Source organism: Leptosomus discolor, chromosome 4 (assembly GCF_034619465.1).
Source record: "Leptosomus discolor isolate bLepDis1 chromosome 4, bLepDis1.hap2, whole genome shotgun sequence".
Taxonomy (NCBI): Eukaryota; Metazoa; Chordata; class Aves; order Leptosomiformes; family Leptosomidae; genus Leptosomus; species Leptosomus discolor.
The window spans coordinates 45,071,084-45,093,482 of NC_141394.1; the positions used below are offsets into that span (position 1 = coordinate 45,071,084).

Sequence of the window (22,399 nt, forward strand, 5' to 3'; positions counted from 1 at the left end):
TGACATGGCTTTTTTGTGTTACAGAGTTTGCTGCAATATCCAGCCCATCCTTACTCCCAACAAGGTGACTTTAATTCTTCTGTCCCTCTGAGGAGTTGAAGAAACAATTCTTGAAGCCTGAGAGGGCTGTTTTCCCTTCAAAACCCTTATTACATATTGAATTATAACTTTTTCTGTTTATGCTTTCTTGACAAGGGTCAAAGAGCATTTTTAAAGTATAACTTTCCCCAGTGCGTCACAAATTCAGTAGGTATCTTACTGAGGGTGAAAAGAGTGAACCAACCCCAAAGAGGCCAATGAACAGGTTCACAAAGATCACCATGAGGTCTGTATCAGGTTAATCAGGTTAGATTGGCTCACCAAGGAGTACTTTCTCCTTCAGTCATCCTACTGAGACTGTGCAGAAGATCTACTGTAATTTGAATTCATACTTTAATTTGTTTTACAATGCTGACTCACACAGACAAGCTCGTAGAAGCTACCCTTCTAGTTGCATTATTTTTAGCCAGAGGTGCTTAAAATTATTCAAAAGGGGCAGAATTAGCTGAGATTGATTTGGCATATGGGGAGAGGAGGAAAAGTTGTGGATAATTTCTTCGATCATTCCATCTCTTCCCACCTGAAAGACTATAAACATTTTGACTTCTTGTGTTGTTTTCCTTTATTCTCTGTCTCTCCCTGATGTAGAGCCTTGGGTCTTGGAGGACACATTCCTCTCTCCTGTCTTTAGATGCCCACAGCTGAGCTGGTCACCCACCATGTCCCCCAGTATCAATGGAGAGAAATAACAATGTTTAGGGGCAATTCATGGTGACTCCATCAACTTAAAATGGAGCATGATAGTTTAAATACCTAGAGATTTATGCATGTGAATCTCATCCAAAGAATTGTGATCTGTAGTCACACTCACCTGCTGTCCAGCTGAGGCTGTTTTATGGCCTTTTTTGGTCTTGCAAGTCTGGCTGGATAACACAGTGCTGTAGGCCATAGGAGCAAAGCCATGAGGAACATGATTTCATAAGCAACAAATTTAAGTGGTATTTTTAAAGTTGCCATCAAAATGTTTACTGTTAGAAAAAGAAACAACCAGGCAACCCAGCCAATCAAAATCTATCTATAGATATGTTATTTACAGATGGAAAATTGGCAGCACAGAAGGGAACCGGGCAGGTACTGCACAGGAAATACCAGGTGAGTCTAATGGTTCTTCACCTTACCAGCCTGAAACCAACCAGGGCCTGCAGGACTGAACCTCATTTGGTGGTACGGGATGCTTTTCTTTATTGTCGCTTCCCTGAGCATCTTTTCCAGATTTCTTTGCTCATCTGCAATGCGAGCAGACACTTGGGGAAATCCCATTCCCACCCTCATTCATTTTCAGCCATTTTCTCCCCCTTTCCATTCCTGTCTAATGATTAAGCTTAAGACCCTAACTCACAGGGTCATTTCAGGCCTCTCTGTGCCTACTCAGAAACACAGCCCCAGTCCATGATATCATTGCCCTACCAAGGAATCACTTGTCTGTTGTGCTGGGAAGAAAAAAGCCACATAGAAATTGAAACACAGCTAAAAATATGGAAACTTTTACAGATGCCCTTATACCATAACGCACTGTGATGAACCAGACGTTGTGGTGTTTCTGGGTTATGGACAAAGGGTCTGAGCCATCAGACGTGCTCAGGATTATCTTCCCTGGCCCAGGCAAGTAGAAGTATTTGAGGAAATATGCATATATTCTTAAACAAAGCCAAGAGAATGAGGTGGCAACAGAATGAGGTTCTACAAATGCTAAAAGCTAATGTAACTGCTAAAATAAAGCATGTCAGTAGAGTGCAAATTGATTCTAGCTTGGGGAACACTATCAAGCTAAATGAGGGCTAGTATATTTGATCAGTGCTATGGAGTTTGCAGTGGGAGGATCACTGGTTGGTGAAGGGATAGATCCACAAGCAGACTGGGGAAAGCTGCTGCTTTCCACTTGGGTTGTGCGTGGGCTACATATGTCTTAGCTATCACCCACCAGCACTGCCTTAATAGCACGTATGTGTATACACACACACATATATAGGCATGACTCTTCTTGTTTCCAACACAGAGGATGTGCAGCAGGGCAGGGTTAAGCGAGGAGACAGCTAAGCCCACTGCCTTGAGACTATTGCTCAACGAGCTGTTTCCCGGTTGAATTCCTAAATCAAGTGGAGCCCACCTTCACACCCAGCCTTCCCTGGGCAGCCGGTCTCAACACACAAGTGGGACAACATACAAAGAGGACAAAGCACATACAAGGCACTCTCCCACGAGGGAACTGAGAAGAAATAGCACAGTCTGACCCAACTTGTCTCTTTTTCATTTGCTGCTTTCCTCTCTCCCCTTTTCTGAAGGACATTGCCCCCATCAGCATGTCCCAACTCTCCCAGGGAGCCTTCCTTTTGCTGCCTGCTGGCCATGCAGCCCTGCCAGCTGCTTGCAATCACACCTGCCTGCTCCACTTCTGCTGGCAGCCGGAAATCCCTCCCTGCCCTGCACTCCTGCAGGAGCTGGCCCCTGCCCAGCAGCCTCAAGCACCCTGAATCCCCCACGCAGAGGAGGAGGACTCGGTGACAGAGATTAGAGATCCTCTTCCCAGTGCTCCCTCCTTGCTTCTTTCTGTGGCGTTGCAGCTCCACTGTCTTTCCCTGTGTCTCCAGCCTCCACCCACCTGCAAACTCACCTCTGTGCAGAAAAGATTCCCAGGGATGCCAGCTCCAGGTCCGGTGCCTGCATGCTGGTTAACCTATGTCGTGTTTCAGCTCTCTCTTGCTGATCGCTCTTTACCCAGCTTCCTCTCACACTACTGTTTCCTTCCACTTCACTTCTCCGGTTTGGCAATGTAAGCAGGGGAATTCCCGCGTAGAGGATCTGATGATTGACATAAGAGCAGTAGCGCTATCAATCCTTTTAAAGGTGCCAACCCATAGAAGTCTGGGTTTATGGTAAGGGTGTACTGTGTGAAAGCCAAGGCTTCTCCTACCCCTCTCTCTGACCCTCTCTTTGAAATGACCAGCAAGACATATTTTCCTCCTTACCTCTAGGCACACAGACTCCTAATCTGTTTTATCAGTGCTCAGTGTTTGCTATCAGATGATTCACTCAACACTTACCCAGAGTTCAGCCTTGATTAGCCCGTGAGCTGCTGTTCTCCGAGTGAACAGAAAAATCCTTTTGTAGCAGACGTTGGACTAACCTCAGAGGTATCATCATAACAGAAAAGTAGAACCGAAAGCGGTGTTTGCAGGCAAACCCACAGAAACTATAATCTCATGTGTGCATATACATATACACATACACACACAGAAGTGTGACTATATACTTACACATAGGCATGTACAGAGATATACATATATATGAACACATACATATATACTAGCACACAGACACGTGTGTATTAGCATTTTCCCCCATTTTTCAAATACTCGGTCCGTATGCCAATGCTTTGGTATTTCACCACAAAATAATTACATGTATAAAATTTAATCAAGATTCATTTAGTCCCTCCTATACTTAAGCTCCAGCAACACAAGCAAAATGCAGCACAGAAGGGCCAAGTTAGAGAAATGCACACCTAACTTTATTCCCTCAGAGACAGTTTCAGGTTTACACAAGAATACTTAAAGCACAAGAAACCCACAACTGTGACTCCAGGTAGTCAGGGTGGGACCAGCTGTCTTCATATAGACATCTGTACCTACCTGCTTGTCTAAATTCCCTTTGTAATTGGTGAAGAGCAATACAGTAGTTCTGGGAGATACCTCATACTGAAGCAGAAAGATGAATTGCCTCTTATCAGTGTGATTTCCTGCACTGTCTATAAAGGAAGGTATGTAGAGCTGTAAGAGGTGCACGGCCCAGTGATTACGTAAATGTGCTGTGCAAAGTAGAAGAGCAGAAACAAGAAGTGAGCCAGTCTGCAACACTGTCTAGCCCATTCATTAGAAACACACCCTTGTGCCCCACAAATGGAAGGCTTCAGCTATTTCTGTGGGTAGGTAGATGGGAACATGGTGGTGACCATGGAGGGAGAAAGAAGCATTCACACAGAGAAAGAAGCCGAAAGGAAAAAAAAAAACCCAACAATGATTTAATGCCTCTAGATTTCACCACAGTCATTGTACAAGGTGCCAGGATGCTTCCTTCACAGGTGTTGAGTAAACCCCAATCTGTGCACGGTGCTATGGACTCTGGTGTAACTAGCCAGAATAACTTGTGAATGGAGGTATGTGTTCAATAGTGTCTCTTTTTTGGTGTTGCACAGCAATGGTAGGGCTTTGGAGGACTTATTTTAATGTAAGTCCTCAGGTTTTTTTCAAAATTTAATTTCAATCAACCTGCTATGCATAATGGCACTAAAAATAAACTAAAGGAGAACAACAGACATGTGGGAGTATTGAAGGACTTGGCTTTTATTTTCATTTGTAAATTACAATGGCATTGTTAGGAACTAGTCGGGGGTGTGGTAACAGGAGGAATTAGAACAGAAATAACCTACATTCAGCTAAATGTATGTACAAAAGTGTATGAAGTCCAGCATGGCTTCCAAATATCATAGTTATTGGCAGGGATTTTGAAAGATCAGAGTATCAAATCACTGGAAATCCTAAAGTGGGTCTTTCTCATTTGGTAAGATGATAATTATTTCTATACACAACAAAGCCAGTTCTGCTTAGGCAGAAAACCAAGAAAGATAAATTTCTTGGCAGGAAGAAACACTGACATATATAATTTGTGGAAATATGTCAAAATGGGGGCTGCCAGCTTGTTTTATGACTTCAAGGCTCCTTTCAAGTTTTCCCAAAACATCTCCTGCTGCTCTTCTTCAAGAGGCCACTCCAGGTAGGTCTTTGTGTTCATGATCTTCCGCAGCTTGCAAAACCTCCTGGGAATCGCTTTGCTCTGGATGGGCTCCAGGAGGACGAGAATTGCTGCATCGTTGTTCTCATCAAAGAGGCGGAAGTGCGAGAAGTCCAGCTCATATTTGCACCACTCGCTCTGCACAAAGTGCTCGGACAACACAAAGAGCGTTTTGTGGCTCTTCTCTATGGAGTCGATGATGTTGTCCACAATCCACTTCCCGGGCACAAAGTCCCGCTTATGGAGGCAGAGCCGAAACGGGGGGCAGGCCTGCTCCAGCTCCCGCACCATTATGTTTTCCACCCAGTCGGAGTCGTTCTCGCTGTAGGAGACAAAAGCATCATAGCAGATGTCCTTCGGGGGGGCTCGCTTGGGCTTCCGCTTGGCTTGGAGCCATGCCCAGGTCATTCTCAGGTACCAGACCGCATGGTACTTGTAGCCAACAGCCACGAGGACGAGGATGACCAGGAACACCAGGGTGCAGATCAACGACACCACGAGGGACCTGTGGCACTCCATCAGGGAGAGGTGCACGGCTCCAACCTGTGCCCCTCTCACTGCCAGGGGAGAGTCACAGATGTACTTGTCTGGCCACCCCACCAGCACCTGGGCTATCCTGGCCTGGTGGTGGATGAAGGAGAGGAACTCACAGGAGCAGATAAAGTTGTTGTCACTGGCATCCAGCAGCTCCATTTTCCTGAAGGACTCAAACTCTTCCCTAGAGAAACTGTTGAGCTTGTTTCTTCTGACTGACATGGCCACTAAGTTAGGAATAGGTACGGCACCAGGCAAGGACTTCAGCTGGTTTTTTGTGAGGTACAGCTCTTTGAGAAGTGGGAGTTGCAGTCCAAACTCCTTCAGGTTGTTAGCGCTAACGTCCAAAACTTCCAGGGTTGGGGGAATGCAAGTTGTTAGTTTAGGAATTTGAGTGCTGGAAAGATTCAAATATTTCAGGTTTCTTGGCCAGTCACATACATCTGGAATCTCACCAAAATTATTTTGGCTAATGTCAAGATTAATCAGGTTGGGTAGACGAGTTATAGAATCTGCAGTCCGTTTCAGAGATTTTAGAGAGTTTTGACTTAAATTTAAAGTTTGCAATGAAGGCCAAGATTGTTCACATAATGTCTCATCTAAGCGATTATTTACAAGCAAATTATCATGAAAGTCCAGATACAGAAGTGATGAAAAACTTCTTGCAAGTTTGCATGCTACCATGAAAACTTTAGAGCTTACAATGGACAGTCTTTTCAGTTTGTTTATTTGTGACTCCATACCATCCAGGTCAAAAAACAAATGAAAATTCTGAATCATTATGTTTATTATTGATACTGTTTCAACAGAACTTTGCCCACTGCTTGCAATTTCTTCAATATTCCATGCTCCTTTCCCCTCAAGTGCACAATCAATTGCCTCTAACTCTCGCAAAGATGTGATGTTCTTCAGTAACACTATTATTCGGCTAATAGATTGATCTGTGAACCAAGCATCTTTAAATGTAAGTTTTTGTATCCTAAAAGGAAGTGTAGAATTCTGCACCAAGCTTTTTTTTTCAATCTCTAATTCGATTTCTCTCACTTCTAACCAAATGACAGAGTGCAGAAGGTCCCTGACAATTTCTGAGAATACATTAGTGCTTCTTATGTTTACAATCATGTGGTTTATCTTCTTAATCAATTTCAAACTCCCCGGCTCATACTGACTGAGATTGTGACCATCAATCCACAACTTGTCAAGAAGCTCAATGCCCTCAAAATTCCTTTGTCTTATTGTGGAGAACCACGGGTTGCCCACATGGAGAGAGCTCAGGTTCCTCAAGCTAGAAAACGGGGAGCTTTCCCCCAGGTCTCTGTAGGAGTTCCCTTGAAGGTGGAGGTGCTGGAGCAAAAAAAGTTGCCCAAACCACACAGGGGACAAGTGAGCCAAGCTGTTATCTGATAAGTCCAAGAGCTCCAGTTTCCCAAGGGAGTGAAATGAGTCCTCATCTATTGAGCTGATTTTGTTGGACTGCAGCAGCAGGGCTCTCAGGTTCACAGCCTGCTGCAGATCCTGGGATCGGATGTGCTTTATCCTGTTGTGGGCCAGGTTTAACGTTGTGATTTTGGCCGTGAGCCCTGGGGGAATGAAGTCCAAGCCCATGGAAGAGCAGATGCAAAGCTGAGTGGCATCACATGAAGGACAAGCATGCTTCGGCGCTTGCTCTTCAGAGAGGTTTGCAGTGAAGACCATGTAGATGGCCCACGCTAGCCAAGTGTGTGTAGTTCTTGATTTCTGTTTTGTTTGTTTGAACATTTTGCTGTAAGAAACAGAAAGGAGAGAAGATAGTGTCAACTTTTAGTTTTGAACAGCAACTGAAAACTATTGAAAATATGTGCAATTTTATTAGGAAGTTTAGAATAAAATTTTTTCTCCGAAGAGTTATCCTGTGACATCAGTCTTCCTCTCCTACTTCAGCTGCTCAGTCCTGCAAACATGGCATGCTACTCATCTCTGGAGTACAGCTGTATCATGTCTCAAGAGTCATAAAGGACCACTCTTAATGGCCTGCCATTTCATACACGTTGGCTATGGCTCTCGCCTCTTACATCTCTTCCATTACACCTCATCTTAGCAACAAAGCTACGGCTGGAAGTTTCAGCCTTAAATAGAGCAAGATGGTTAGATTATCAGTGATCCTGATGAGGGCATTGAGTGCATCCTCAGGAAGTTTGTAGATGACACCAAGTTGGGTGGGTGTGTTAATCTGCTTGAGGGTAGAAAGGCTCTTCAGAGGGACCTGGCCAGACGGGATTGATGGGCTGAGGCCAGTTTTATGAGGTTCTGCAAGGCCAAGTGCTGGGTCCCGCACTTGGGTCACAACAACCCCATGCAGTGCTACAGGCTTTGGGATGAGGGGCTGGAAAGCTGCCCGGCAGAAAAGGACCTGGGGGTGTTGGTCGACAGCTGGCTGAATGCGAGCCGGCAGTGTGCCCAGGTGGCCAAGAAGGCCAACAGCATCCTGGCCTGTATCAGAAATACTGTGGCCAGCAGGAGTAGGGAAGTGATCGTACCCCCGTACTCAGCACTGGTGAGGCTGCACCTCAAACACTGTGTGCAGTTTTGGGCCCCTCACTACAAGAAAGACATTGAGGTGCTGGAGCGTGTCCAGAGCAGGACAACGAAGCTGGTGAAGGTTCTGGAGAACAGGTGTTACGAGGAGTGGATGAGGGAACTGGGGTTGCTCAGCCTGGAGAAAAGGAGGCTCAGGGGATACTTTATCACTCTCTACAACTACCTGAAAGGAGGTTGTAGTGAGGTGGGTGTCGGTCTCTTTTCCCAAGTGACAAGTGATAAGACAAGAGGAGATGGCCTCAAGTTGCACCAGGAGAGGTTTAGATTGGATATTGGGAAAAAATTTCTTCACTGAAAGGGTTATCAAGTACTGGAACAAGCTGCCCAGGGAAGTGGTTGAGTCACACAAGATGCGTAGCTGGGGCACTTAGGGACACAGTTTAGTGGTGCAGCGTTATGTTTCTGGTTGAACTTGATGATCTTAAAGGTCTTTTCCAACATAAACGATTCTCTGATTCTAAATGCTCATAGGCTTCACAGCATCAGCCTGTCCATCTAGTGTGGCTACTCATGAGGCAGAAGCCCAAACAAGTATGTCCGCCCTCTCGGCCCTTCAAGTGGGCTGTGGCTTCTGACACTGCAAACTCCCGAAAGAGATTTTGGGGTCCCCCACATGGAGTCTCACCAGCCTCAGGGCTTCTAAAAAGCAGAACTGCATAGGCTCCTGGCATACCCTTTCACACACTGTGTAAGCAATTTACATTCTTTACTGGAAAGGCAGAACAAGCTGATATGCAACTAAACAAGTTTATCACCCTTTTCTGTAAATCAACACTGGTAATAGATGGGAAATGGGTGTTACTGTCACCCTATAAACAGTGGATATAATTAGAACAATACTGATTTTAAATTACAGAAGGATTGTGTTTCTTGCCACAGGTGCCAAAGAACATTTTACCATACAGAAAATAATTCACTTAGTAAAGCTCATAAGCTGCTGTAAACAGCTCCAGTACTGCAGACAATCCCCAAATCCCCCTATCCCCAAAACCTGAATATGCAGAGAGTAAATACTTACCTTGTGTACTGCATGATGTATTTCAGTCTCATCATTTGCTGATCGTGTCCTCTGGGATCCAAGTGGTCACCTCATCCCTGAAAGTATAAAAAAAGCTGGAAACCCTTTGGCAGATCTGATGTGATGACAGTCCTGGAGTGATAAAATATTTCAGTGGCTGCTTCCCTAAGGAAACCATGGCTTCTGAACAGTTCAACATTGTCCATTGCGCATGATGCTGCCCTTCAAACTCACATTTCAACCACTTTTGTCACTGCTGCTGACTGAGGACACAAAAATGAGCGTAGGTCGTGTTTGCACTCCCTTCTACGCAAGCTGAAATTCAGTGATAGATCTCTCTCCTTTTGTTAGTCATTGCCCATCACTAGAAGGGCTGACACAACCATTTTGCGCAAATCACTCTTTCACAATCACTTCCTCCAGCATTAAATGCAGAAATAGTTCCTAGGCAGAACTGCATTTACCTCCCTGTATCTCTAATTTTGATACTTATTGTTTGGTACGCTTTGGGGGGTTGTTAACTGTACAGAGCAACAGAACATCTCAGCACAGCCAAGTTACTTTGTTGTGTAGGTTCTGTAAAATGTATTTTGTTCTACAGAACAAAAATATAGAGAGATTGATATATATATTATATTGATACAAATATTGGAGTCAGATTGTTTAGTTGGAGAGAATACTAGAGAAACACTCAGCATCATTTCGTTTCCTAAGACACCCCAGCCATAAGTTATCATAAACAAATAGAAAATTGTAAGATTGGGTATTATACTCTGTCTGAAAAAGAAGACACAGTTCAAAAGAAAGTATCCCTCTGTAAATACCCAAGGGAAATTTAATGATATTTATTTCGGCCCTATTGAATGGAAACACATGGTTGGTCAAATGGCCAAGCATGCTGCATGCATAAAGGGGTAGGGAGTCTGCCTACCAGCTCTGAAAGGGAAACCCATTAAATGCAAACACCAAATCTTCCCACTGCAGTTTCCATTTTTTGCTATGCACAGAAATTGTCACGATCTGCTGCCCGCTTGCACCAAGAGGTACCTGCCTGAGAGCAGACAGACTGATTCCTGCCACCTGCCATGTGTCAGGGGACCCATGGCAGCATCTGTGTGCTCAAGGGTGACAAAGCTCAGGCAGAAGGCTGCGTGCGTCTCATAGTAACCTTCTGTCCCACTACATTGAAATTAGCATTGCACATTAGGTTAAGAACTTGGTGCTTTCCAAAAAAAAAGGAATTGAAAGACTGAGGTACCCTTGTATTTTCTTTGTGCCACAGAGGATAGTTGATAAGTATAACAACATTTTGAAATAGAGACAGAGCAGCTGTGGGACACAGCAGAGAAAGGAAATGGTCTTTTAGTGAAGGGATGTGATCAACTTCCCCAAAACTACCTCTTCCCTCTAGCACCTCTCAGCTGGAATGGTTCTTGTTCTTCAACAGGGAAGAATTCAGTTTTCAAAATCTTTAAAAATGTTAATTCTGAGTTTGATGCGACTCATTCCTATATGTTTTTGTCATCAAAATTGCAACTCCTTGATAAAGTTAAGCATAGTTAAATTTGTGAAGAGCTTTGAAGGAGATGACCACACATGAGGCCACATACTTCATTGAATGCGAAATGGGCACGCTTTTCTGTCCTTACAGCTTCACCACCATGCATTCATGAAGACTCCAGGTAGTTGCCAGTTACTTTTTCAGAAGTACTGACTTTCTCCTAACATCCAGGCTCAGCCCAATCTTGCCACACTTCTAAACTAGGATGGGTTTCTGGTTTCTCTCAAGAAGAGAAAACAGGAGCAGCCCTGTCCACCTTCCCATGCTGCAGTTCTCAAACCAAGCAGTTCACTTCACCAAGCTGCTTTAAAAAGCCAAGAAAGCAGTAGGGGAAAAAAGTCTACAAGCAGCACAACTTCTTTCTCATTCCGGGTCAATTTGTCAGTATTTATCATGTTATCTGGAGTCAGGAAGGTTTGAGGATACTCAAGGTGGCCAGAAATGCCCTCCACAAGCTGCCCCCCCCCGCCCCCCCTGCCCCCAAGGCAACATATCACCCACCTGCCTCCCAGAGCATCAGCCTCCAAATTGAGCTGCAGCCTGGACTCAAAACAATTTATTTTGAAATCAAAGTCTGAAGTAGGAGAAAGCTGCTGTCTTTTAAGGTGAGAATACTGTTCATCTGCTTTTTCTCCAGAGTAACTGCATGTTTAGCACTGAATAAAGTTGGACCTTGTGGGTGCTTTCTCTCCTTATCTAAGTTCAAGCTATAGAATCATAGAATCATTTAGGTTAGAAAAGACCTTTAAGATCATTGAGTCCAGTCGTTAACCTAGTACTGCCAAATCCACCATTAAACCACGTTTATGATTATTCTTCCTTTTTTATAGTGTTTAAAAAATGGCACGTGCCTCCACCTGTGCCAGTTCATTACTTTTTCCCAGCAGAAGGGCACAGATCTGCAACAAGTGTGTGCTTTTGTAACTGTGGATATTCCAAGCAGACGTATCACACAAGCAGATAGATAGGGCTGAAACAGAGATGTAGTCATAAATTTTGAAGCTCTCTTGCTTTACATGTTACTGTTTATCTGGCAACAGCACAAGAAGCACGTTTCCCTTGGCCGGCTCTCCCCTGACCCCCAGCTGCAGCCTGCTCAGCATCCCTGCCCCCTGCAACTCAGTGCTAGGTCCGTGGACTGCCTCTGCTGGCAGAGGGGACAGGCTCCTGCCACAACCCTCCTTCACTAGTAAACTGCTGGTGCTAGATAGAGCAGCAACCAGCAATGGAGGGCTGTATTAGATGGGTGTTGACCAAAAATACATGTAGAAACAAATATTTTTATGTGGGACAGAACTCCACAGGAATGGACTGGCTGATCAAAAACCATGAACCAAGTGGCAACACTAGTCCTCAGACAGTCTGCCATCAGATTTACAAGGGTTATTTTGCCATTATATCCCAGCTACCTCCTTTTTCTGCATCTGTGTTGTGTTACTGAGGGGACCATGGCTTTAGGGTCAGGCTCCAGTTGCTTGAGCCTGGCAGCCCCCTCCCCTCTGCCAGCCAGAGGTACCGACAACACCGTCTCCTGCAGTATCTGGGCATGTCACACTCTTTCAAGCACTTCCCCTTCCCAGTCACATAGAGAGGATCCTGCAGCCCATCCCTTCCCTTCTTCTCTTTCTTCCCATATGTCAGCATTCATACTAAAAGCTGCTTTTTTTCTGCTGAGAAAGGACAAGCAAGCAGTACAGAAGGAGCCCAACCCAGACGACACCCTGCCCCAGACCTCTGCCTCAAAGAAAATGCAGAAGCAGTGGAAGAGGGAGGGAGGTCACAAATCCATTGGCCAGCCTGCACTGTAAGCAGAAATACATTCCAAATCTTTGCAAGCAGCGCAAAACTGCTTCCTGATACTTACCCCCGGTAATCAGGATGCATCAGGACATCAGCTCAGCCACAGCGGTGCCAGCCGGGCTGAGCCCAGGGCCCTCTTCTCCTAATCCCCACCCCTAGAAACAGCTGGCAAGGAAAAGCGGTCACGTCTATGCTTGCAGTTGTTGGAGCAGGAGGTATAACACTCGTGTAATTGAAAGCAGAACGGCTTGGCATCCTTTCATGATCCTGGAAGCAGAGCCCTGGCATGCATTGCTGGTGCCTATGCTTTAATCTGACTTGCAGAGCTTCAGGTACTCGTCTTCAAACTACAATAAAAAGGAATATTATAATGAAAAATTTAAACTTTGTCGTGTTGTGTATCAGGCCTGCCCTGCCAGCAGCTCAATCCCCTGGTTTGACTGAAAGTTTAAATGCAAAGGAGCAGATTGCCTTTATTTTTCTTCTGGGCTATCCTTGCCCTGCCATTGTGGCAGAGGACAATAATGCTGTGTAAATGGTTACTCATTCAACAGCCAGCCTTCAGGACCGCCTCTGACAAGGAAGCAGTGTTGTGGGTTTTTTTTTATCATACCTTTTCTGAAAGCATTCAATCAGAATAACATGACGCCGATTTGCTGCCTTAACAGAGGAGGACATAGCAGGGAAGTACACAGGCTAAGATGACAAAGCTTATTCTAATAATACGGAAAGTTTTGTCTTTCTAGAACAGTTGCATCAGTGTGACTCAACAGGAGATAAGCCCTAAGTGCTCCCAAAATAGTTCTGTTGAGGATTTGACTCCCAAGGATATTGCATCAACAGACAGAAGCCTGCATGTGAAACAAAGCTGGACAACGCAGTTCCTTTTTTTAATTTGCACTTCCTCAAGTGTGGTGAAAACAATTAATTTCTGACAGGAATGTCAGGATTTTCTATTAAAACACAGCTATAAAACAGTAAATACTATAGCAAGTTTTGGCACCCTATTCTGAAGACCGCTATGACAAATACACAAAACCCCATTATCAGCATCACACAAATTTGTTACTCCAAAATGAAAACTCAGAGACAACACACCCAGAACAGGTCCGCCCAACAGGTCGCTGCTTGGTCCCCAGACCTGCGTGGGGCTGGAGGCCAGTCAAGCATGCTGACGGGTAGCTCAGCCGCACACAAACACTGGGCACACAGTGGGATCAAAGGTGCCCGTGTACGAGCATGTCTGCCACAGGACTTCCAGGCATGCTGCAAGGAGTAAGGCAGAATATAAATCGGTCCCATGGACTAATGAAACTCCATCAGTGTGCATAGAGGAGAGGCCTATCTGGAAATACATCTGGTTAAGCATAACTTCCAAGTGCCACCCACGGCTTCCTGCATCCCTGTGGAAGGGGTCCAGCTCCCAAAGACACAGGGATGGGAACCACACATGGAAGCAGGTGCCCAAGACCCATAAAAAGGCTGCTCAGAGCAGCCTTGATCTCAGCTCTTCTTACAGGCTAGCTTGGCTGTATCAGCCCTTATATTTCCCATATTCATAACCCTGGATCTCCACAGGCACTCTGCAGGGAGCCTAAACAGGCTGTAGACCTCAGGAACCTGAAACACAAACATCACTTTAGAGGGACCTCAGAGGTCAGCCCAAATGTAGCTCTTATCACCTGGGCAAACAGGCTCCCAGCTTGCTGCTGCTGAGGATCCATCCCCTAAAACAGATATTACCTGGAAATCACATTTTGTTTTTCTTTTAATATCTTTTCTGCAATTTGCATACTGTTAAGTGTTTCAACATTATCAATGTACAAAGCTACTTATTCAATTTTTTAGACACCTTCAGGAAATACCTCCGTGTAGCTTTCCAATGTACCACTCAGTATTCTGAAGGACTTTTTTTTCTTTGCTCTACATAATATCACAGTCTTGTTGTGTTGATCAGCTTGCTTTGCTGTATCTCAAACTATATGACAGATGTCATCTGTTATGGTCTTCCCGGAGAGATATTTGAAGACATAAAACATATTTTCAGTTTTTAAGAAAATGAGGTGTCATGCCTATTTCAAAACAGGGATTTTGCAGGTTTCCGGACTGAGCCACACCCACCTTTAGCTCTGGCCTCCCAGGAGGCACCAAACCTCCTCCTGTGGAGACGTCATCCCCCCAGCACATCCCCAGCCATCGCGGCCACTGTAGATACCCCACGGTTGGGGTCGAGTGCCCTACAAGGCACAAGCTACACTACAGGGGGTTGAGAAAAGAGAGGAATGGGATCTCACGCTCACCATTGGACAGCATCTGCTTCATTTCAGCTCACCAGGAGAGAAAATACCCTGTCACAACCCACCGGTGCAAGCCGTCACTGGCAGGCTGTTGTGAGGAAGTTAGGGTTTAACATCCCAGTGCTGGAATTTCCCGCAAGGAGGAAAAACAGCTTTGCTCAGCTCCGACGAAAAGCTCCTTCAAGAGAGGCTGGGCAAAGGGACATGTGCGACGGTGTGCTTCAGTGCAGGAAAGGTCCAGCCAACCTTGTCTTGCCTTGATGTGAGGAATGAAGGGACACATGTCTTGTGCCTAGGTCTATCTAGTGCTAATACACAGAAAAAAAGGCTTTCTTTTTTTCTGTTGTTTATTTTTTTTTCCCTGTTTGTTTTTTTTTTTTTAGTGGAAGGGAAACATTCCTGGGAAAGGGACCAAGTCATTGCAGAACCAGCTAGAGTTTGTTTCCTGTACAGAGATGGAAAACACTGTGCTGGGATGCAGAGATACACATTTAATTGCTTGTTATACAAAAAAAAAAAAAAAAAAAAAAAAAAAAAGCGTTTAACAGTTGGATAAGAATCTGAGCAGGAAATGAATCAGATCATTATCATATGACATAAAAATATCAAGATTTTTGTATTCGTTCCAAAAAAGACAATGCCAGGATATATTTTGCACAGGTAGTTCAGGCTTTGCGTTCAACTGCTGTATCTGATGCCATGAAATATTTCAGAACTGACAGTGCATTTCAGACAGAGAAAATCAGTTCATTCCAAATCTTTACTTTCAGTTATCTGAGACCTCAGAAGCTCTTTCTTCAGTGAAGATACTTTTCTTGATTTATTGCCTATCAAATCTCTGTATTTTAAAAAAACAGGAAAAAACCTAATTAGCTACTTCCTAGGGTTTTTTTGACTGTAAAAATGACATGTTTCATGAGTTTCTTGCAAAGATTGTTTCTATTGTGCTCTTTTGCAATTTTATAATTTTTTAAACCAACTTTTTGGAAACTTGAATACAGCTGAGTTGTAAACACCCGTGAAAAAAAAAAAATACTAAAAATTAAAATCCTGATCATAACACGATGTCAGTCAGTATTTGGAAAGTGTATGTTGACTCTGACAGAGCCACCAAAACATCTTCAAATAATTAGATATTTCCAATATTTGACCATTCTCTGAGTTTCCAGACTTATACATGATTGAAAACAGACATCCCAAGCTGATTTTCAAGTACACACTCAGCTATTTTAATCACTCCTCCTAAATTATCCTCAGATTGCATTTCTTGCTCTTCTATAAGTTTTCTTGAGTGCAGCAGCACCAGCTTAGTAATGATAGATTCAGAATGGACCATGTTAACTCTTGTGCCTGTACTGCAACATGACTTTTTCTCTTTATTGCAGTATCTACAGAAAGAAAGACCCCATACTAGGAGATCAACCCCCAAAACAAGGTGCTTTCTACTACTGTGAAATACTCACTTTTACAAACTTTGAGTTGAATTCCTGTCTAACATCCAAACAAAGTTACCTGGACATGGTATGTAAGGCATGGCTGTGCCTTGGCAATGCAGGTATGGTCTGGAGATGCCTGCAGCAAGCCCTGCTGCAGCCAACCACACTCTCCCAGAGTGGTGCATTTAGTCAACAGCTTTGCTAGGAAATGCTCTGCTCTGCTCTTCTCTTCTGTTTTTGTTTCAACCCAGTATGCTCTGCCAGGTCATGGTGTCTGTTTGAAGAAAGGAAGCACAGACTGAGCAGCAACGGCATGGAATTGAGAGGGAGTGGTCCTTTCCTAGCAATGTCCCATTACTCCAATAGTGATGGTCCAGAAACATTGCCAAACCTGTAGACCTTTTAGTGGGACTTAGGAACTCCATCAGAGACCAAAACCGTGGTGTAACAGGTGGTTGCAAGCACAGGGTAACAGAAAAAAAACCCAACAACCTGCTTTTCACTTGAAAGCAAGTAGAGAACTTACACAAAGGTTGTGACAGAGGTTGTAGTAATGCTAAAAAGACTTTTGTAGATCTCTAATAAAATCATAGAAACATTAGGCTGGAAGAGACCTCTAAGATCATCAAGTCCAACCAGAAACCCAGCACCACCATGCCCTCTAAACCATGTCCCAAAGTGCCACACCTACACATTTTTTGAACACCTCCAGGGATGGTGACTCCACCACTTCCCTGGGCAGCCTGTTCCAATGTTCGACCACTCTTTCAGTACAGAAATTTTTCCTAATGTCCAACCTAAACCTCTCCATCTTGAGGCCATTTCCTCTTGTCCTATTGCTTGTTATTTGGGAGAATAGACCGACTCCCACCTCACTACAACCTCCTTTCAGGTAGTTGTAGAGAGCAATAAGGTCTCCCCTCAGCCTCCTCTTCTACAGACTAAACAACCCCAGTTCCCCCAGCCGCTCCTCATAAGACCTGTTCTCCAGACCCTTCACCAGCTTTGTTGCCCTTCTCCGGACACGCTCCAGCACCTCAATGTCTTTCTTGTAGCGAGGGGCCCAAAATAATAATAAGTGTAGGACGCATAATAACTCATGCTTTCAAGCAATTTGCTCTGTAGGTTGCAGCTTTGGGACAGAAGAGTTAACAAAGGAAGAGGAATCAAAGGAAATATCATAGGCAAAAATAACAGTAAAAATAACCAATGTTCAGCTCAACAGCTGGAACTACAGGACAAGAATAAGTTGGTTCAGAGAAGACCATAGGGTAATAAAAATTTTCTACCTGACATCTGCTCTGCTATGGGAAACAGCATCAAATTAGGTGCATTCTCTTACCTTCTAACAATTCAGATGATATTCCTCCAATGCACCATGACATTTGCACCTGTGGGCACAAGATGATCTTTGTTTCTTCGGGTCTTGGTATCCAACATTTAACAACTCTTACTCAACAGACTGGCCACCTGATTTGTTTTCATCTTATAACTTACAGAAGTGTAGGCATAAAGATTCTTTTCCATTTACAGAAATTATGTTACATTTGCACTACTTTCATGTGCTATTTTTATGACATCATTTTAAATCAATTTCCTGTATGTTCCATGATTAATAAGTTCAACAAATTTCCTTTAATATCAGTCCTTCAGAGTACTTTATTTCTCTGGGGTCGGTTCCTTGAACTCTTTACTCGCAGCTCACATCTAGGACCAAAAGGCCAAGCACATCATACTGAGATGCATGACCCCCCTGTTGAGAGGTCATGAGAGCATGACTCCCTCTCTGGTGCCTCCATATTTCCATCTGATAGTGTCCTCTCTGATGTTTGCAAAGCCTTCCATTTGAATAGTATCTTTCAAAAGTCACTAACAAAACTGCAGAGAGTAATGGGAGGGGGGATGGATAACATGAAGGCTGGCTAGACTCTTCTCTCCTACTGTTGAGAGGTCTGATTTTTTCTGTAAAATAAGTTTTCCTCACAGCTTGTCATGATGAAACACAGCCTGTGAATGAGTTCAACTTGTTCCCTGTTTCTGCAGGTGGAGAAATCCTATCTCCAGACTGGGAAGCCCCTTCTCTTTCATGGGGAACTCGGCAAGGAGCTGGCAAGCTGGTTTGCTGGACAAAAAAAACCAACGTGTGAGCTCATAACATCTCACCAAGTAACAGGACAACATTGATACTACTGACTCACTCTGGGTAAGTCAGGTCTGCAACTGGATTAAGGGAGGAGGGAGTGTTTCCATCCGTTTTGGCTCCATACCACTCCTCCTGCTGAAACAGCCTCCCAGCCATGAAGGAACTGCTTTGTGCTTCACTCTGCCTTTTACTCCTGCTAGGAAATCCCCAAAAGAAACCCCTTCATCCCCCCGGAACACCACCGATCATAAAATAATCCCTCCCCATTTGCTTTCCCTAGCTCTGCTGGCACCACAACGAATACACACGCTGCCAAAGTTAACAAGCAGGCACGTTAATCCCTCCCCTTGCTAGAGAGTCTTTCCAGACCCGCCTAAGCTTTCTGCCAGTGGCTGCATATGGGGGCAGGTTCGTCTCAGCGCGAGAGAGGTTTGTCTCCTTAAAAGCCGATCTGTAGGAGAACGGCAAGAAAGCACCTAATCTGAAATGACCAAAGCACTCAAGTTCAAGGGACCAGCTCTTTTTCATTTGCAATTTTTCATTCGAGTGGTTTACTTTGGCTGGTTCTCTTTGGTAAACATTGCACGACACTGAAACCAGGAAATACCTGGGAAAAAAAAAAAAAAAGAAATGGCGATTACTAATAGATCGACCTTTGCCTTCCCAAGAATCAGCCTTGCTCAGGCCAGAGCCTGCTGTCCCAATAGGAGCAAAACCTCCCGGGGGCATGTCGGGGGTGAAGGACTGCCCCATCATGGGAGGCAGCTGGGATGGGGGGGCTTGCTGGGGGGCGGGCAGGGTGCTGCCAGCCTTGGTGCTGCCTGCCTTGTACAACCACCGCCATGCCTGCCTGCACAGGCCTTTGGAAATCGAAGGCTGAGCAAGGGCCTCACCCCAGCCGCCCTCGAGGCATGGGAAGATGAGAAGCTCACCACGCTGCCTTCTTCTCTGTCCTCTTCTGTCCTTGAAGTTTTGCGCTTCCTGTTCCAGAGTTCAGCCAGGGGTTTTCCTGCCTCTCCAACCTTTGCTTTTCCTTAACTTTTTTCATGAAAGAGAACAACTTTGTAGATAAAGCTGTGCCTTTAACAGTGTATTTACTCTCTAATTAGATGGACCCCTACTGCATTTTAAAGAGGAAATCGGATAGTGAAGGTGCTGAGGCGCTGCAGGGCTGTCTGTTTGGAGGGGGGCTTGCATCCACCCCTCCTTGCTCCATTCCCCCTCCTCCAGGGCAGAAAGCCAGAAGATGGGACAGATTGAGACGAGATATCCCAGCTCCGCATCCCCACCGGTGGTGAAGCAGCTGAGAGCTGGATCGCTGCAAGCACATACATTTAATCTGGCCTGCACATTTGGCAGGCAGCAGGACAAGACTGCTCCTGCACACGGAGGCACTGGCTTTGCCTGGCCCTGGAAAGATGTAATCTTACATCTGAGAGGCTGTGGTGGGGGAAAATCACCAACACAAGCTGTCATAATTGCTCCTTTTCCTACAACGAGCAGGATACATACAGAAATTCAGGGCACATACCCCATAAATGCTCCAGTACTGTGGCACAAGGGATTCTTTTGGAACTCGAGGGCTCTCTAAACCTCTGTAAAGGCTCCTACAACTGAGATACAGAAGAAAAGGAGGTGCTGATTTCTCCTCTTCTGGTCATGTTTTCTGAAGGAGCCAGGTGATTAGGAACTGGATTGAGCCTTGCAGAAAAGGTGGGCAGAGAAGATACAAGCAAGAGCTTAACCACAGGACACGGGCTAGGATGGTTGGCACCAGTTGCACTCAGACCTCCTCAGAAGCAGAGCCAGAGGCCCAACAGGGACTGTGGTATCTAAACCCTGGAGCCTCCAGATATGAGGCACCAGCTGAATATGGGAGAGCTGAAAACTAAATGCTAAGCACTTACATGTCTAAAGGGGCAGCAAGATCCCAAATTTTGCCCCAGGCTCGTGGTTGTCAGTGAGGTAAGATTGTTATCTAATTCTTAAAGCATTACAAATGTCACTAAATGTGACTTGCTGATGATCTACCTACCAAAAGAAAGCTGACCTTCTTCCCTTCTCTATTTATTGTAGGAGATGCATTAAGGTCTGACGGATATGATGGAATTAGAGGAAAAAAATCCCTGCCACAGATTCTTTTGCACAATCCTCCAGCTTCTTACACAGGCCTTCTGGAAACTCAACTCCAGGCTGTTTTGATGGAGAATGCAGAGGAAGGGTACCGTTACCAGATCTGGAGGTTTCTTAACTGTACTCTATATTTCCATCTCCACTGCCAAAATATGCTTTTCAATCAAGCTAAGTAAAAGGCTAGACTCCTTAAAAACAAACAAACATGCACGTAACAAACAAACCAGGCAAACAAAACAGGAGCCTGTTTCCTGGGAAGCCAAGGTTCAGTAAGATAAAAAGAGCTAAGAGCCATGGCACATGCAGCAGCAATCCCCTCTGATAGCACGAGATTTGGCTTACAGAGCAGAGGAGAGAGGCACAGGAGACAGACTTTAAACAAGTGTTCAGTGTTTGTGGAAGGCAGAAGCAGCTGTTTTGCAGACAAACTAATAAAAGGCACATCTCGCATAAGAGCAAGCTTTAGCTCAACTGTAACTCTAAAAAAGTCTGGGCTCCAAAAGGTTTATTCCAGTTTGGGAGAAAAAGCCTCTTCTTCCCTCAGAATAAACTGTGCAACTAGAAAAGAGTTTTCTGAGTCTGCAGCAGTAGCTGGCACACAACATTTGTGCTTGCTCCTAGGCAGCGCTGTAGTTCCTGTCTGCAGAGACTATGTTGCAGAACAAAGCCAGCTTGTACCAATCTAAGTCAGACATGCTATGGTCTTACTTCTCCCCATATCTTTCTGGAAATTAAAACAGATACCCATGACTAAGCAGACTGATCTAAACAGGGGTGGATGCTGACATACACAGCCCCTCGAGGAGACCTGGGCTTCCTACTTCTTTCTCTCATGAAATGCTTCCTCACTGGGCTCTCTCTCAGACCCCAGACTTGCAGACTTCTCTTAATACCTGCAGTCCGCAGTAGTAGTGATTAAAAAAACCAAACCAAAACAAAAAACAAACCAGAGCTGTCATTAGGCTTTATTCACTGCAGGAATACATGGGAGAATTTGAAATCAGCAACTCAGTCCCATTACTGTAAGAAAACATTTGGTCTGTCATCTATTAAAATGCATGGCTGCGTGCGCCTGGCAAATGCTTCAAAGTTGTTCTTTTGATCTTTGCAAAGATAAAACTGTAATATTTTTGTAGGTATATGAGAACATTAGTTACTGGACTAGTTAAAAACCACTTAACTTTCAAAACTGGTGCCATCTGTTTCCTGTTTATATTTATAGAATTCAATACGCAGTCTCTTGAAGACTTCTCTGACAAGCTCTCTCTATACGAAATATCAGTGATGCTTTGGCCAAGACAACTGAGCTCCTGCTTGACAGGTCTGCGGATGGGGATGGTCAGCTGACAAAGGACCACTCAGACAAGAGGAAGCAAGGAGAAGGACAGAAGGAACTCCCTCTAGGAGCCTTTCACTCATCCCTCAAGTCAGCTCTTGAGAAAAAAGAATACTGTCTTGGTTAGACTTCACATTTCTCTATTAGGGCAAATGGCATATGAGGTTCTTGCAAGCAAACCCAAACCTGCAGCTTACTTCTGGAGGATGCTCACAGGCTTCCATTTCACTAAGGAAATGAATAAATAAGAGTTAACATTATTTATATCTCACTCAAGGGTTTTGAAGCATTTCTATGAGCCATTATTCGGTCCTCAACAAATCATGTGATAAGTTTTAGTCCTTAAACTGATAAATTATTGAAAAACCTTCAAGCTTCCTTTCTTAGAAAAAAAACAAACAAACCTTCATCAACCATTGAATGTGCAGGGCATCTATAAAAGGCAAAAAGATATCTCTCCTAAATGACATTGCGAGTTGAGGACTTCCAAAAGTTGCACATTGCTGTAGGGTATTGACCTGGGCCATGAAATTCAGCTATTGCAAGGGGAACTCATAATCTTGCCGATAAACCTTACTCAGAAGGCAGAAATACTTACAGACAGGAAAAGCTTGCGTCACCGTGAGCTGAGCCCCTGCAGGCTGTCCACCCCCTGCATCCCTGTGAGGTCTTTAATT

The 22,399-nt window shown here is 44.5% G+C and overlaps 1 protein-coding gene across 1 annotated transcript; it reads right to left on the reverse strand.

Moving 5' to 3' along the window:
* Positions 1 to 4,487: 4,487 nt before the first annotated feature.
* LOC104345532 (toll-like receptor 2 type-1) lies at positions 4,488 to 9,080 on the reverse strand. The gene is made up of 2 exons (XM_009950012.2): positions 9,017 to 9,080; positions 4,488 to 7,183 (listed from the first exon to the last, which is right to left on the reverse strand). The coding sequence occupies exons 1-2, from the start codon at positions 9,049 to 9,051 to the stop codon at positions 4,798 to 4,800; spliced, it is 2,421 nt and encodes an 806-aa protein (XP_009948314.2). The 5' UTR covers positions 9,052 to 9,080; the 3' UTR covers positions 4,488 to 4,797.
* Between the last annotated feature and the right edge of the window lie 13,319 nt (positions 9,081 to 22,399).